Here is a 17,126-nt window from a genome sequence, read left to right as displayed (position 1 = left end):
GCCAGGAGTAACTGATAGGTCAAGATTCATATATGGTGGCTGGTGGCCATTAAACTCAGAACTCGTGCTGACACAATTATTTCTCAGCATCTACATGGTGGCAGACTGCCCCCAGAGAGAGATTTATATCATTGATTTCATGGGACCATTGTGATCATCTAGTCTGAATTCCTCCAGGCCATAGGACTTCCCTGTATTAGTTCCTGCTTCAAGTCCAATAGCCCTGTTTAAACTACATCTCTTTTAGAAAACCATCCAGTCTGAATTTAAAAACTGCCACTAACGGCGAATCCACCACAATGGAGGTTCCAAAGTCGTTACAATGAGGAACAATTTGCATCTTATTTCCTGTCTGAATTGGTCTAACTGTGGATCTTGTTGTACCTTTTTCTGTCAGACTGAAGAGAGTGCTCATGAAATTTCTGTTCCACACGTAGGTACTTATAGACTATCAAGTCACCCCCTAAACCTTCTCTCTGATAAGGAGCTGAGTCTATTTAGCTTAAGTCTTTCACTATAAGGAATGTTTTCTTTCAATCCTTGACTCATTCTCATGGCTCTTCTCTGAACCCTCTCCAATTTATCAACATCCTTCTTGAACTGGGGACTCAGTATTCCAGCAGCAGTTGCACCAGTGCCAAATACAGAGGTAGTATTACTATTACTTTCTACTCTTACTCAAGAATTCCCATTCATACATCCAAGGATCGCATTAGCCCTTTGGCCACACTGGGAACTCATGTTCAGCTAATTATCTAGCATGATGCCCATGTCTTTTTCAGTGGCACTGCTTCCCGGAATCGAGTTGGCCATCCTTTTAGGATGGCCTACATTCTTTGCGCCTTTGTATTCTTTGTGTGGCCTTATACTTAGCCATACTGAAATGCATATTGTTTGCCTGTGCTCAGTTTACCAAGCAATCCATACTATTCTCTATCAGTGATTGTCCTCTTAATTATTTACCACTCACCCAATCTTTGTGTCATCTGAAAACTTTATCAGTAATTATTATACATTTGTTTCCAAGTCACTGATTAAAAATGTTAGCATCGCACCAAAAAACAATCCTTGTGGACCCCCATAGTTGCTTAATGATGATTTCCAGTTTTCAGTTAAATTTTGAGACCTATCATTTTAACCACTTTTTAATCAATTCATGTATGCCATGTTGATTTTGCATCATTCTAGTTTATCAATCCAGATTATGTCATACCAAGTCAAATACCTTACAGAGGAATATTACATCGACACTATTACTTTTATTAACCAAACTCATCAAAAAGTGATATGAAGTTAGTTTGACAAGACTTATTTTCCATAAACCCATATTGATTGCCATTCATTATATTACCCTCCTTTAATTCTTTATTAATTGAGTCCCATAGAAGCTGTTCCATTATTTTGCCTTGGATCAATGTCAGGCTCACAGGCCTACAGTTAACTGGGTCATCCCACTTGCCTTTTTAAAATATTGGCACAACATTAGCTTGCTTTCAGTCCTCTGGAGATTCCCCAGTGTTCAAAGGCTTATTGAAAATCTACATTGCTGGTCCACAGAGCGCCTTAGCCAGCTCTTTTAAAACTCATAGATGCAAGTTATCTGGACCTGCTGATTAAAACATGTCTAACTTTAGATAGCGACTGTTTAACATCATCCTTAATTACTGTGATTGGAAAAATCTATCATCATATGATATAAATACATCATCTTTTTTTCCTCAAATACAGAACAGAAATATGGATTGAACACTTTGGCTTTTTCTGTATTATTTACTGGTCTACCATAGCCATACAGTAATGAACCAATATCTAGGACTGTTAAGATTCCTTTTGTTTGTTATATAATTTAAAAACCTTATTTTTATTTGACTGTACTGCCCACAGATTTCTCCTTGTGTCCTTTTGCTTTCCTCATTAATTTTCTATACTTTCTAGCTTCTAATTTATATGCATTGCTATCAACTTCTCCTTTTCTTCTATTTCTATTGTAATAGATGATTATCCTTCCCCTTTGAGCCAGGCTGTTTTTTACCAAAAACCATAAGAGCAAGAGAACATATATAGAACGAGCATTGCAGTCACTCCAGTTTTGTCCCCCATGGTTTGCAATGTCCCATGCTATTGAGGACAATACCAACTGAGTCAAACCACTCCAAATATATTACAATCGAAAATTAGAAAAGGTCTCAGAAGTGAATGAAGGATACTAAAATTACTCTTTTTCTTCAGGGCTGCTGATTAAACATTTGCAACACTACCATGGGGTCAATTGGAAAGCCAACATGCACAGTAAATTCATTAACACAAACAGGGAGTGATGCAAAGCCCAGTAAAGTCAATGGAAAGATTCCCACTGGCTTCGGTGGGGGTTGGATCAGGCCCATATATAGCAACTATAGTTTTCCAACAACAGATGTTTAAAAATTGTAAACGCTTTGCGTGTTTTAGAAATAGCAGCCTTCCTTGACATCAGATTGTGGAAAACCAAGATATTACTTTAACCTCCGAGCAGTCAATAGGATTGGTTTGTGCTTCGTGTGGGCATTAGCAGGTCTTCTTAAAATACAATATCCTGTTACATTAAGTTCACAATAATAACTCCTGAAAGTCACTCATGACAAAAGTACCAAATTATATAAAAAATATAAATTACATGGTTGCTCCTTATTACAGCCTCCATCCATCTTTTGTAAGAACATTTGCCATTTGTGAGGTCCCCGAAGTTTGGTAATTTTTAAGAGGTAGTTGCTGTCTTCCAATAATTCATAAATAAAGTAGAATATGTAAACAGCAAACTGTGAGTACAATTTTTCATGCTTGAAAGCATCAATGTCTGTATTTCTCATTAGCTCCAGCCAGTTACATTCTTGATAAAAGTGCTAGTTGTGTGATTAATTTATGATCTTCCCCCTTTAAAATGTAGATCATGTAGGCCTGGCTAACATGCTTAATGTATTTATATATTTGATCATTCAAAATAGAGATGAACCCACTCTTACAACATTATGTTTATCATTGACACATATCTGAATAAATTCAGATTAATTAAATTTGAGTGTAAATGCCTTAATCCGCATTAGCTTTGTCAGGCTACAACACAGTAACTGAGTTTGCATGAGTTCACTGTGGATGAAATCCACCCCTGTGCACAAGGAATAGCCCTCTTTTGAGGCCCATATGATCCCACAATATTAAGAAATTGACAAATTCTTGATTTCACTGGTGCCGCCCACCACTGGAAACAGGATGGTGAACTGGATGGACCACTGGTCTGATGCAGTATGTTTGTAAACTGGGTAAAGTCAAGTGGAACAATATGTCCATAATATGTGAATTTTTTTCTTTAAAATAATCTGATTACAGTGCCACCATTAAAGTGATACAGAATAAGGTCAGTTTCCACATTTGATACCCAATGATTCACTGGAGTCTCAGGACAAGATTTTGATAGGCCTCTCTTTCACAGTTCCATGAGTGGTGTTTCTTCACATACGCTTTTGCCTTTGACACAATTTCTCTTTCCAAAGTGGGGTCATTCATCAGACTTTTGGAAAGCTGGACAAACTCCTAAAAAGTTAAAGAAAAAATAAATGTTACTTGAGGTTCTACTGATCCCGAAACAATCCTGGAACTGCAGTAAAGCAGTTGAACTTAGAGTGAATACACACACCAAGCAGTTCAAGAACCATTCTTCAGAGCTAAGCACCATTTTATATATACGTACAGATCAATAAATAACACATACAATTTTTAATCTTTTAAACAGCCCACCAACTAGAGAACTTAAAACCACGGTTAAATCCCTAGAGCGCTAAATCAGATGAAAATATAGACAATTTAATGAGACAGAAAAGTGTTTGAACACCCGACATTTACAGCAATGAAGTGTGCCATAGCTGGGTAAGAAGTTACAAATTCAACTGGTTTCCTGGATGACGGAGAGCTGGTAGCAGACAGTTTTGATCTAGGCTCAACTAGGCATATGCCTGGTTGCAAATGAGGCATCTTTAGCTAACTGCATGCTTTTAATGAGGTTGAGAAAAACACTTCACAAAGATGTCTATTGTATGAAGTAAAGAACACACACTCAGCGGCAAATTATCTGTATTGTGCCAGGGCCTGGATGCAAGATTGATCCAAGCTAATAAAGAACTGTTGCACTGTGTGGTGCTGGAGGCTCGTGACCTGGAAGCTAGGCAGCAGCTGCTGCACGGTAGCAAAAGATCTGCAAAATGCAGTATATGAAATCCCTTTAGCCCTATGGGACTTGATAGAACAAGACACTTCCCTGGCCAGTTGCTCTGCCATTCCAATTTTGTTTTTAAGAAGTGAAGATACCAAACTAGTGAACGTGAGAGCTGATGTCACAGTTGGAGGCTTCTAAGTAAACGAATCCACTTCTGCACGGCCAGTCTGATTTTCTGCCATTAAGGGATGACTTTCAACATTGAAGCTGGATTATAGAAGTAGCTCAAACCCACTACAGCAATGTGCACTAGCTTAGAAATGTCAACAGCTGTTAGATCAATAAAAAGTGAAGATCATTAGTTGCTACACAAATCATGATGAAAATCAGTGATAGATTCCAAGTGGAACATAAGGGCATTTGGACACAGATGTCATTTTCCTGACAATAAGCTGTCAACTGTTAAGGAGAAGATCACTGAGGCCCTCCGACAGAGAGCTGAAAATACAAATAAGACTGAAATTTGGTCAACAACTCATTCATTAACCAACTGTACTTAAACTAAATTATACAGTTTACCTACAAAAAACTTGGTTATCAAAGAGTTAAGATTGCTGATGTAAATTCATATGGTCCATGTGCAAAATATGTAACTACAGCATGACCACTGGGAACCAATGCTGATATGTGAAATCATACTATACACATCCCAAGCACAGCCTTTGATACTCAGTGACAAGACATGCAACGCTTTCAATATATGTATCGCTATGACATGTAGTTTATACAGTCAAAGAGGCACATATATTAGGGGTGCCTATGTTGGGTTTGCAAGTAAGTTTCAGAGTCAGAGTTATGGTGGATACTAGACTAAGTAAGGTGAATTCTCACACGTCTTACATTCAGTCAAAGTATAGCTTCAATCTTGCATGAAGATCTACATTGGAAGACTGCTATGCTTGTACAGTGCAAAGGTAGCAGAAAATGTACATATGTTACCTTAGTTGGCCATTACCAGTCTTTTCCAACCTTCCAGAATTTTTTTCAATGGCTATGTGACGAAGTGGGACTGTTCTTAATGTTTCCTCTGAATACTGTGTGGGTGCCTCAGTTTCTGGCCAACACTCTGTCTCCTGGCAACTAATGACTGGGGCCCTTCCCCGCTGCAAGGGAATGCTAAAGGTGTGGAAGAACAAAGAGGTCAGGTAACAACCTGGCCCAGGAAAAAACACAAAGGCCAGAGAGGAGGGGCTGGGGAGGTTTCAGTTTGGAGCTGGCTGGGGACGGGAAGTGAGTGCAGACGGGGTTTTCTGGCTCGCTGGGGCTCAGAATGGGCCCAGCTGAGGGGTCCCGTTCTCTGTACCTACAAGCTCTGTTTTAGACCGTGTTCCTGTCATCTAATACACCTCTATTTTACTGGCTGGCTAAGAGTCATGTCTGACTGCAAAGTGGGGGTGTATGCAGGAACCTCTGGCTTCCCCAGGACCCCACGTGGGCGGACTCGCTATGGAAAGCGTACGGAGGGGCTTATGCTAAATGCTCCAAGGTCAAACCCAGGAAGGTAAAGCCATGTAACCTTTTTGCCCTAAAAACAGTCTGTTCCAAGAGAAAGGAGGCTCCCCAAAGTCCTGACTGGCTTTGTGGGGAGCAGTTCCAGAGCATCGCCTGGGGACTCCGTAACAGGCCATGCCTTAGACATGTGGTTAATATTAAGTTTATATGAATCACATCAGCAGCTGTAATTCTAAATTAACTGAAGAAATTCCCACAAACAACTTTAATTAAAAAAAAAAAAGACCTCTGAAAATGTAACCTGGATTGGGGGATGAAGCTTCATCTGTGGGATGTATAATATTACCTACCACGTCAGGCTACTAGGTGTTCATGCAGGAAACATTATGCAAGAGGTTTATAAAGTTTTCTACATCACCAGGCTCCCCTCCTAAGGTTCACAAGAAAGAGCAAAAGAGCTTCCTTACTTGGGCTAGCAGAGAGGACTGCATTAGTAAGGCTCCCATCCTGTAATGATACACAGGAGGGCATTTCACTACTTGAAGTGCACAGAAGATGAGCTCCTCTTCTGCATAAATGCCAAAGATTCATCTGAGGAATTCTCTGTACGTATTATTTCTTCTGGGTCCATTTGTCTTCCAGTCAGCATTATTAAACAGAATGACCACTTGTCGGAAAGGTATCTGATTAATTCACAATGGGGCCCTTCACGAACTCAAAGATTCCTACTGGTGTGATCATCTTTAGCAATATCTGTAGTTGTGAAGCCTCTGAATGGAATAAAAGTATTCCTGCAAAATGCTTTCAGAATTCAGGGAAGTGCTTCCCAAAGGATCTTCCAGCCAGCAGTGCAGATTAATAAGTTTGGTGCTATAATGATAACATCAGACACATTTAATATATTCTCTTCTAAACCCCCTCTGCTTTCCCCATTCTCTGTTGCAGTTGCCAGCACCAGCATTCTCCATTGTCGTCCAGCATTGCAGCCATCTCTGACTCTTCCTTTTTCGTCTCCCGCTATATCCAGACCCTGCTGCCTTTTTTTCCCCTTCACAACACACACAAAAAATCTGATCTTTCTTGCCCATGTGGCCAAAATGCTTGTCCATGCCCAAAGCCTCTCCCATCTTAACTATGGCAACTTACTACAGTCTAGCCCTCTAGATATGTACATTGCCTGTACCAGTCCATCCAAAACATGACTGCAAAGGTTATTTTCCTTGGTCAGTGATCTGACCATGATAGAACACCCCCTATTCACCCCACTCCCTTGCATTCATCTACTGGCAACTCTTAAAATACAACACAGAGTTCTAACTTCACATTCTCCCCTTCAAGGCACAGCACAACCTGGACAAGCTTTCAAGACTTGTCTCCTACTGCGTTCCCAATTATTTCTTCTGTTCCCCCAATGAGTCCAATCTTGATACTCCTTTCACTTCCGTCTTCCACAACCCATCTCTGTGCTCTTTTCCATACTGCCAAGAACACACGGAAGCAGGATAAGTGGGGAAAGCCTTTAAATGCCTTCACCTATTTAAAGCCAATCTCTTACGCTATCATAACAATAAATAATCATTTTCACTCCACCACATTCCAACTTTAATTTTATGCTCCTGTGGAGGATTTTATTTTGTTTAAAAACAATTTATGTAAATTATACATATCAGAAGCCGCAATGTACCATTGCTTGATGAGTAGTTCAATTAATATTCTTTAAAAATATGTGGATACAGAGGATGAAAACTTGGAAACATGTAAGTGATAGAAGCAATGAGATATTGCCACACAGTTAAAATCCCTTTTGCTGGTGATCATTTCAGCATAATATTAAACATGAATCCAAAGAGGAAAGGGAGAGATGGCAAATGATAAAGCCAGGACTTCAGCTGTAGCTGTTCTACTGACTCAGAGTGTAACCTCAGGCAAGTCACTCAAGATGAGATCTGAAGCCACGGTATTCTGCATTCATGTCACTAGGTTTCGGATCCTGCCCCTGGAGCATCGAATTTAGGGTCCCTCCATTTTTGGATGCTGAACTTAAGACTGCAAGGGCCTGATATTCAGGTGGTCCCCACAACTCTCACTGATGTCAGCTGGAGCTGCAGTTGTTTGGCACCTCTGAAAATCAGGCCCCAGGTTGCTGAATCTGAGCATCCAAAAATGGAGGCAACCCAACATTGGATGCCGCTTCTGAAAATGGAGGCCTTAATTTCTTTCTGCCTCCGTTCACCCATATAAATGTGAGTATAACAACATTTACCTACCTCACAACTGATATGTGATGTAAAGAGTGAAGGCTGAGTTGTTAATTACAGGGCAGAAAAGTTGGGGCAAAGACTAGGATGCTTAGATTTATAAGTAATGTGACGCATGCCCTATTTCTGGACAGTAGCTATCCTTCTTATCCCGTTATCTTCAAAAGTAATGTCACTAATATGTTTCTCCCTCAGGCAGACTGGCAATTAGCTTTAAAGAAAATGCAAACAGCACATATAAAAAAATTCAGTACAGTATTTTGCAAACAGCCCTACAGACCCAGATGTCTTTGGCAGATGAACCCTGAAAATACAGCAGGCACCAAGCTAATAAAATGCATGTCCTCTGAATTACTGTAAGAACCAGGCTGGTGCCATTTCACAGCACAGACACTAGGCAATTAAGAAGTGTGTTTACACACACACACACCATTTCCGCGGCAGGAGAGGAAAGGAACATGGAACTTAGTTCAGTGTAAACGCAGGGAAGACAAATTCCAGCTATAAAAGTAAATGAACAATTAAGAATAGCAACGCACCTGCTAGTTACGGCAGCGCACAGCAGCTGCAGGGCAACAGATTGGTATTTCCCAACCACCTGAACAATCATTGCTGGCATTGCCTAAAACAGCAAGCTGCTCTATTCAACCCTGTCCTGACAGCAAAACTAAAGTCCTCAAGACTAGAAACAGCCCCAGGGCTAAATGCTGGCCATGTGGCCATAACGCCTTACAGTAGGAATGGCAAGCACCCACACTGCCACAGGAGGGCAACATGCCCCTATCTGTAGCTCCACTAATCGGTTCAGAGGAGCCTCCACTTCTTCCCTGCCTCCCTTACACAGGTTAGTGTTGCTGATTCCTGCTGCTCCATTACAGCTAGAACCACTATTTTGCCTGGGGCTGGAGAGGTTTATATACCCCCCCACACCCTCTTTTTGTGAGCCTTCACAGATGCTGGGCATTCCATAACCCTAAAGCTTAGGCTGCTGAATAATGGTGCATGTCCTCCATTTGAACATGCTTCTGTGATTATTTATGGCCTAAACATGGCCCGCTACTCCTTTATTTCTTAGTTATCCATTTTCCTTTCGGGTCACATTAACTCAGTGTCACATATTCCATAAACTTGCAAATTTGAGTAATGGCAGGAATAAAACATGGCTTTAAAAGAAGGGTGCATAATAACTCAAGCATCAAGGTCAACATGTTTTGTGACTTTTCACTTTTATGTTAACTGCTGCGGCCAGCTGGATATTTCCTTTGTTATATTCCCTTTGTTGTCTATGTACACGGTCATGAGGGCTCAGAATACCCACCAAGGATTAAGTGTAATGAGTATAATTAGACAAGAAAAGTTGGCTAATTTCTTTGTAAGCCAGGAGAGGTCACTTTTTTCCACTAAAAAGGGAAGTTTGTGCTTCAAATTATTATTGTTTCATAAATCAACTCAAACCCATTTAATTTAGTTTCCCAACATAAGAAGACGTAAAATAACCACAGACTGTTCCACATACCAGGTACAATAACCCAGCCCCTACGTTATCTAGCTTGCTCCTTTTCAGAGTTACTATTTTGGGGGGAAGGAAATAAAACAAATGTTTTTAATAAAGTAGATCTAGGTTTAAATACACAACTCTGCTACGTCTGCCGCGTATCCGAGGCAATGGAGCAATAAAAGAATAAATCCAGTATATCCGTCAAACAGGCTAGAAAGTCAGTTCTGGGGATTGCAAAGGAGGGCACCTCCTGAGGAAGAGGAAAAGCAGCATGAACAAGAGGCTTATCTGAAAGCTGATTGATGAAGGAGTAGGGCTGTGCAGTAGTTATGTAAGGAGGAAGGACACTTGTAAGAAACTACAATGAAAAAACCCTCACAATTTTACTGGACCTTCAATAAGGCCACCCAGATTGCACCATAATGTTTACTGTGGAAAGGAAAAAATACTAATTGTAAAGAAATAAGACTCAAAACTAGATCCAATTATACTGGCTACCCATCAGCTAAACTGTGGACAGGGAAAGAATGATCTAGGATACTGCTTCAGAATGCAAACACCAGCAGGAACATGACTGAGGGTGGGAGTTAACCTGCCCTGGGAATAAACCTTTCTTGGCTGACTAAAATCTGGACAATTCAGATAATGTATTTAACAGCTAGCAAGTGGCGTCTTCTGCTTCCTGAACGATCTGAATCAGAATCAGACAGGGATGCAACTACATGTAAACCTTTGTTCTTAAAGGAATTCCAAAGGAATAGCTCTAAACAGTTGGTTCTGACAGACAGCTAATTTAGAAGCAAACTAACTGAGGTTACTGTGGGAAATATTTTATCAAATACTTAAGAGCACGTGAAGTACTCGGAAGAGGGTGAAAAAACATATTGCTTTCCAGCATGTAGGTTGTCCTGCCTCTACTCGCATACCAGGTCCTCTAAGAGGAGACAATGCGAAGTGCTACAAAATGTATTACTGCCATTTCCAACAATACAAACAAGTTTTAGCAACAGGTTGAAATTAGAAGTCTTCTAATTTATCTGAACTCTTTGATCTATTATCCCACTCTTGATTTCATGATATATTATATATGGAGGTTTGAAAAACTGTATTTGATACAGATCGGTGGTGTCAAGAAATATGGGATAATCCTGTAATTGTCACTTTATCTTTAAGATTTAGTGAAACTGATTGGCATTCTGTCAGACACTTCAGCTGAAAGTTATCCAGCAATCCCCTGGTGAAATCAGACTATTAACATGCAAACAAACCTTATTCTGACACATTGTAAACCTTGATACTTTATACAATATTTAACACCAAAGAAATTTTAAAGGAGTGTTATTAAATGTGATACAATTGCTAGTGTACAGAGAAAGGACAGAGATTACTTCACTTTCCAAGATAGGGCACTTGCACAAATATTAATTATCCCAATGTAAATACTACCTAGGAAAATGCTAGTTCATATGGTAATACAAGTTAACACCTTTACTTAGAAGACACTCAGAGATGTAGAACAAGAATATCAGGAAAAAAGGGGTTACTGATCGTAGAGACAGTATTTTGGGGGAGAGCAGCAGAAGACCAGACTGAAATGGGATAGAGAAATTGAGAAGTACAGAACTCTAGAAATAACGACATCATATTTACAGTCTTTCTGTACTTCTGATCGAGTAAAAAATTTAAGCATAAGAACAGCCTCACTGAATTCGGTTTAAACACATGTTTAAAGTGAAGTGTTTTGTCACAACTTTACGGTTTTAGGTGAAGGGGTCAGTGCTTAAGTATGGAGAAATGGTCTGAAGTAAATGGGATTCAATAAGGACAAATGCAAAGTACTCCACTTAGGAAGGAACAATCAGTTGCACACATACAAGATGGAAAATGACTGCCTAGAAAGTAGTACTGCGGAAAGGGATCTGGGGGTCTGTAGGGAGCCTGGGTGGCCCCCTACCGAGCAGGGCCAGGACGCGCCGCGGCCCCCGCCGACTGGGGCGGGGCCCCGGCACGTCCGCTCTGCTCCCAGCCGCAGAGCGGGCCAGGACGCACCGCGGCCCCCGCCGACGGGGGCGGGGCCCCGGCACGTCCGCTCCGCTCCCCGCCGCAGAGCAGGCCAGGACGCGCCGCGGCCCCCGCCGACTGGGGCGGGGCCCCGGCACGTCCGCTCCGCTCCTAGTAGCAGAGCGGGCCGGGACGCGCGGCACGTTCCCCAGGAGGGGGCGGAGCCAGGGAAGTTTCACCCCGTCCCCAGCTGTGGGAGGGGCGGAGCAGAGCGTACAAAGGGCAGGGCCCTTTGCTCCAGGGGGGGGGCGCCTTGGGTGGAGGTAGAGGCTGACGCCGGACTGCTTCCACCCGCTTCAGCTGCTGACCCCGGGGAAACGGAGGACCCTGAACCCATCGACGAGCCGGAGCTACCTGCCGCCACCTACCCGACCAAGTCGGAGGTTTGTGCATCCGGACCTTTGCCAGCGGCCCCCTGCTAAAAGGGGCCCGCTAGAGACTTTTCCCGGCGTTCCCCTGCCTGGGGCGCGCCGTGGGCCACTGCCCGCGGTCCCCTGCCACAAGGGGTCCGCCAGAGACTTTTGCCGGCGTTCCCCTGCTTGGGGCACGCCGTGGACCACTGCCTGCGACCCCCTGCCACAAGGGGTCCGCCAGAGACTGTTGCCAGCGTTCCCCTGCCTGGGGCACGCCGTGGGCCATTGCCAGCGGCCCCCTGCTAAAAGGGGCCCGCCAGAGACTTTTTGCCGGCGTTCCCCTGCCTGGGGCGCGCCGTGGGCCATTGCCAGCGGCCCCCCTGCTAAAAGGGGCCGCTAGAGACTTTTACCGGCGCTCCCCTGCCCGGGGCGCGCCGTGGACCAGTGCCCGCGGTACCCCGCCAAAAGGGGGCCCGCCAGAGACTTTTGCCGGCGTTCCCCTGCCTGGGGCACGCCGTGGACCATTGCCTGCGGCCCCCCGCCCTAAGGAGTCCGCCAGAGACTTTTGCCGGCGTTCCCCCGCCTGGGGCGCGCCGTGGGCCATTGCCAGCGGCCCCCTGCTAACAGGGGCCCGCCAGAGACCTTTTGCCGGCATTCCCCTGCCTGGGGCGCGCCGTCGGCCACTGCCAGCGGCCCCCCTGCGAAAAGGGGCCGCTAGAGACTTTTGCCGGCGCTCCCCTGCCTGGGGCGCGCCGTGGACCACTGCCCGCAGTCCCCCGCCAAAAGGGGGCCCGCCAGAGACTTCTCCCGGCCCTTCCCGACCGGAGGGCGCTCTGTGGACAATTGCTGGCCGGCCCGTGCTAGAAGGGCGTGGGCCGGGCTCCTCGCCCCGCCCCCTCCGCCAGCGGAGGTAGCAACGGCGGCCCAGCTTACAGTGGCACCTGACCAGGGACCTCGACCCATCCCTGCTGAAAGGGATCCGAACCAGGGTGCAGTGATTGCCCTGGGCCGGACATGGAGGTAGAGGCCCTGATCAAACTCCTGGCCGAGAGCCAGCAGCAGCAGCAGCAGCAGCTCGTGCAGCAGCTGGGAGCCCACCAGCAGCAGCTGCTCCAGACCTTGGGGGTCCAGCATCGAGACCAGCAGGCCCAATGCCTTCAGCAGCTCGCCACCCTATGGCCGAGCCCCGGCGCCGCCGCACCCGGGGGGGCTGCGTCCCCCGCACCACCCGCCCCACCGATCCGTCTGGCCAAGATGGGGCCCGACGACGATCCCGAGGCATATCTCGTCACCTTCGAACGGGTGGCGACGGTAGCCGGGTGGGCCCCGGATCACTGGGCGACCCTCCTGGCCCCCTATCTGACGGGGCCGGCGCAGAAGGCGTACCGGGGACTCCCGGACGACGAGGCTCGGGTGTATGCGCGAGTGAAGGCCGCGATCCTCGACGCTCTCGATATTACCCCCGAGACCTTTCGGCGGCGGTTCCGGGGAAAGCGATATCCTCCCGGCGCCCGGCCCCGAGCCGTCACCCAGGAACTACAGGACGCGGCCAGCAGGTGGCTCCAGCCGGAGCATAGAACCGCCAAGGAAGTAATAGAACAGGTCGTTATCGAACAGTTCACCCACATCCTCCCGACCCCCGGGCGGGCATGGGTGCTGCGGCACCGACCCCAAACCCTGCGGGCGGCCGTAACCCTCATGGAGGACTTCCTAGAAGCGGAGGCCCCCCTAGGGCCGGCAGCCCGCGGCCACCCGGCCGGGCCAGGCGCCCAGAGGCCAGATCGGGCCCCCAGCTCCAAGCCGGGAACCCCGCCCCGGGCTCGGCGCCCAGAAGGCGGGGGAACCTCTTTCTCCCGACCCCCTGATCCGCCACCACGTACCGGCTCCGGACGCTGGAGCCAACCCCCAGGACCGGGCCAGCCCCGCGGGGCCCCGAGCGCCCCCACCCGGGCCGCGCGCTCAGAGCTAGGCCCCTGCTTCCGCTGTGGCGAGAGCGGTCACCTGCAACGCGACTGCACGGCCATGGAGTGTGACTTCGGTCACGTGGATACAGGGGAACGACGAGCTCGCCCGCCCTCAGCGGCCAAATTGACGGCCCCCATGGAGGTCGCCGGGAACCCCGTGGTGGGTCTGATCGACTCCGGTTGCGGACAGACTCTTGTTCGACGGGCACTCCTTCCGGAGGGCCAGAAAACCACGGGGGAAGTTCGAATTCAATGCATCCATGGGGATGTGAGGCCGTATCCCACCGCTCAGCTCCCGCTGACGATAGGCGGAGCAACCCAGCTGCTCAGCGTGGCCGTGGCCCCGTCCCTGGCCTATCCGGTCATTTTAGGCCGAGACTGGCCCGAGTTTGTCAACGTGCTCCGGTCCGTCGGCCCGGCCGAGGCATTCGAGGGCGCGTCCTCTGAGCCTGATACCAGCCCCCGTATCCAGGCCGACCTGGACGACGCCTCTCCCCCACCCCCTGGTCTGGACGAACGGGGGATCACGGACACCGCAGACGGCACCTCGGACTTTAGTCGGGATCAGCGGGAGGACCCTACCCTCAGGTTCGCATACGAACAACTAGCCCGAGTCGAGGGGGAGGTCGTGGACCCCCGCCGAATCACCCACTGGCCTAGGTTCGAGCTCCGCCACGACCGCCTCTACCGTCTTGAGCGAGACCCCCGAACCGAGGAGGTTCGGACCCAACTCGTGGTTCCCCGCATCCACCGGCGGGCCGTCTTGAAGCTAGCCCACGACATCCCCGCCGCGGGCCACTTGGGGCCGGAGAAGACCGCAGCCAGGGTCCTCGCCAGGTTTTTCTGGCCCGGTATTCACCGTGAGGTGAAGGACTACTGTAACTCCTGCCCGGACTGCCAACACGCTGCCCCCGCGGGGGTCCGGAAGGCCCCCCTGGTCCCCTTGCCAGTCGTAGGGGTGCCATTTGAGCGGGTGGCAATGGACCTCGTCGGGCCCTTCCCCAAAAGCCAGGCGGGGTATCAGTACATTCTGGTGGTGATGGATTATGCCACCCGCTTCCCGGAGGCCGTGCCCTTACGCAGTATCACCGCGCGCACTATTGCCGCCGAGCTCCTGAAAATCTTTGCCCGGGTAGGCCTCCCGCGCGAGGTTCTCACCGACCAGGGGACCAGCTTCACATCTAAGCTGTTCCGGCAAGTATGTGCCCTCCTGGGGATCCAGAAGTTGCAAACCTCCGTATACCACCCCCAGACCGATGGACTCGTCGAGCGGTTCAACCGCACCCTGAAGGGGATGCTTCGACGCTTCCCCACCCCGGACCTCCACCAGTGGGACCAACTACTTCCTCCGTTGTTACTGGCAATCCGGGAAGTCCCGCAAGCCTCTACGAAATTCTCGCCCTTCGAGCTCCTCTATGGACGACGACCCCGCGGCGTGTTGGACCTCCTGAGGGAAACGTGGGAACACACCCCGTCTGCGGCGCAAGGGCTCCTGCAGTACGTCCTAAAGCTACAGGGGCGTCTCGCCCAGGTAGGGGAGATCGCTAGAGAAAACCTGAGCACCGCCCAGAGAGCTCAGGAGAGGCAATATAATCGGGGCGCGCAAGCGCGGACGTTTACACCGGGGGACCGGGTCCTCCTCTTACTCCCCTCGGAGGAGTCAAAGCTTTTCGCCCGCTGGCAGGGCCCCTACGAGGTGCTTCGACGAGTGGGTCCGGTTACTTATGAAATTCGACAGCCCGGACACCGGAAAGAAAAACAGGTCTACCACATAAACTTGTTAAAACCGTGGAGGGAATCAGAAGGGCTACTGATTGCCCCATACCCCCCCGAGCCAGACCTGGGCCCGGAGCCCCCTGAGATCTCTGAAACCAGCCGGCCCCAGCTCGCCGAGACCCTCACCCCCGAGCAGCAGCACCAAGCCAGCCGCTTGATAGACGCCTTCCCCACGACCTTCACCTCAAGACCCGGAAGGACTACCCTGGCCCAACATGTGATCCGAACCGACCCCGGGGTGGTAGTCCGGGGGACGACGCGGCCCTTGCCTCGGCGAATGCAGGGGGCCGTGGAGGACGAAGTCCGAGCAATGTTGGAGCTCGGGGTTATTGAGCGCTCCCAGAGCGAGTGGCGGAGCCCTGTCGTCCTTGTCCCCAAGCCCGACGGGAGCCGCCGGTTTTGTATCGACTTTCGGAAGGTCAACGCCATTTCCAAGTTTGACGCGTATCCCATGCCTCGCGTCGACGAGCTCCTGGAGCGGCTCGGGGACGCCCGATATATTACCACCCTAGACCTTACAAAAGGATATTGGCAGATCCCCTTGGAGCCGCTATCTAAGGAGAAGACTGCCTTCGCCACTCCCTCGGGGCTTTATCATTTCACTCGAATGCCGTTCGGCCTCCATGGGGCTCCCGCAACCTTTCAACGATTGATGGATCGGGTTTTGCGACCCCATACGACCTACGCGGCGGCTTACCTTGATGATGTAGTCATCTACGGCAGCGACTGGGAGGGCCACCTCAATCAGGTAGCCGCTGTCCTCCGCGACCTTCGCGCCGCCGGACTTACGGCCAACCCCAAAAAGTGCCAAATCGGTCGAGAGGAGACGACGTACCTGGGCTACACCTTGGGCCGAGGACTGGTGCGGCCCCTCATAGGGAAGGTTCAAGCCCTCCAAGCGTGTCAGCCGCCGACTACCAAACGACAGGTACGGCAGTTCCTGGGCCTAGCCGGCTATTACCGACGGTTCATACCCCATTTCGCAACCCTTACGGCCCCTTTGACCGACCTCCTGACGAAGGATAGCCCCCGTCGAGTGCGGTGGTCAGCCGACTGTGATGGAGCCTTTCTAGCGGTCAAGGCCCGGCTGTGTAGCGAGCCGGTACTTTTCAGTCCGGACTTCCACCGCGACTTTGTCGTACAGACCGACGCCTCCGACGTCGGGCTGGGCGCCGTCCTCTCGCAGGAGGTCGATGGGGAGGAACACCCAGTTGTTTACCTAAGCCGAAAGCTGTTCCCCCGGGAACGGAACTACTCCGTTCTGGAGAAAGAGGCCCTGGCGGTTAAGTGGGCAGTAGACGCCCTCCGCTATTACCTCCTTGGTGCCCCCTTTACGCTTGTTACGGACCACGCCCCCCTGAAGTGGCTCAACGCCATGAAGGACACAAACCCCCGGCTGCAACGGTGGTACCTCGCGTTGCAGCCCTACGCCTTTACGGTTCGGCACCGGGCGGGGCGCGAGCACACTAACGCGGATTTCCTGTCCCGCCTCGGCGAGGCTGAGGACGCCAGCTCCGG

At 49.0% G+C, this 17,126-nt stretch overlaps 1 protein-coding gene across 1 annotated transcript in view; it reads right to left on the bottom strand.

Annotated features, from left to right (window-relative positions):
• Positions 1–1,129: 1,129 nt before the first annotated feature.
• GLT1D1 (glycosyltransferase 1 domain containing 1) overlaps positions 1,130–17,126 on the bottom strand; it is a 93,384-nt gene continuing 77,387 nt past the window's right edge. Inside the window, exon 12 of the mRNA XM_044990215.1 lies at positions 1,130–3,567. Within this exon, the coding sequence (XP_044846150.1) occupies positions 3,421–3,567 (147 nt within the window). The 3' untranslated portion in view covers positions 1,130–3,420. The remainder of the gene's footprint in view (positions 3,568–17,126) is intronic.

Source organism: Mauremys mutica, chromosome 16 (genome assembly GCF_020497125.1).
Source record: "Mauremys mutica isolate MM-2020 ecotype Southern chromosome 16, ASM2049712v1, whole genome shotgun sequence".
In the NCBI taxonomy this organism is placed as follows: Eukaryota; Metazoa; Chordata; order Testudines; family Geoemydidae; genus Mauremys; species Mauremys mutica.
The sequence above is the reverse complement of the archived record's forward strand: the minus strand, read 5'-3'. Positions and strand labels throughout refer to the sequence as shown.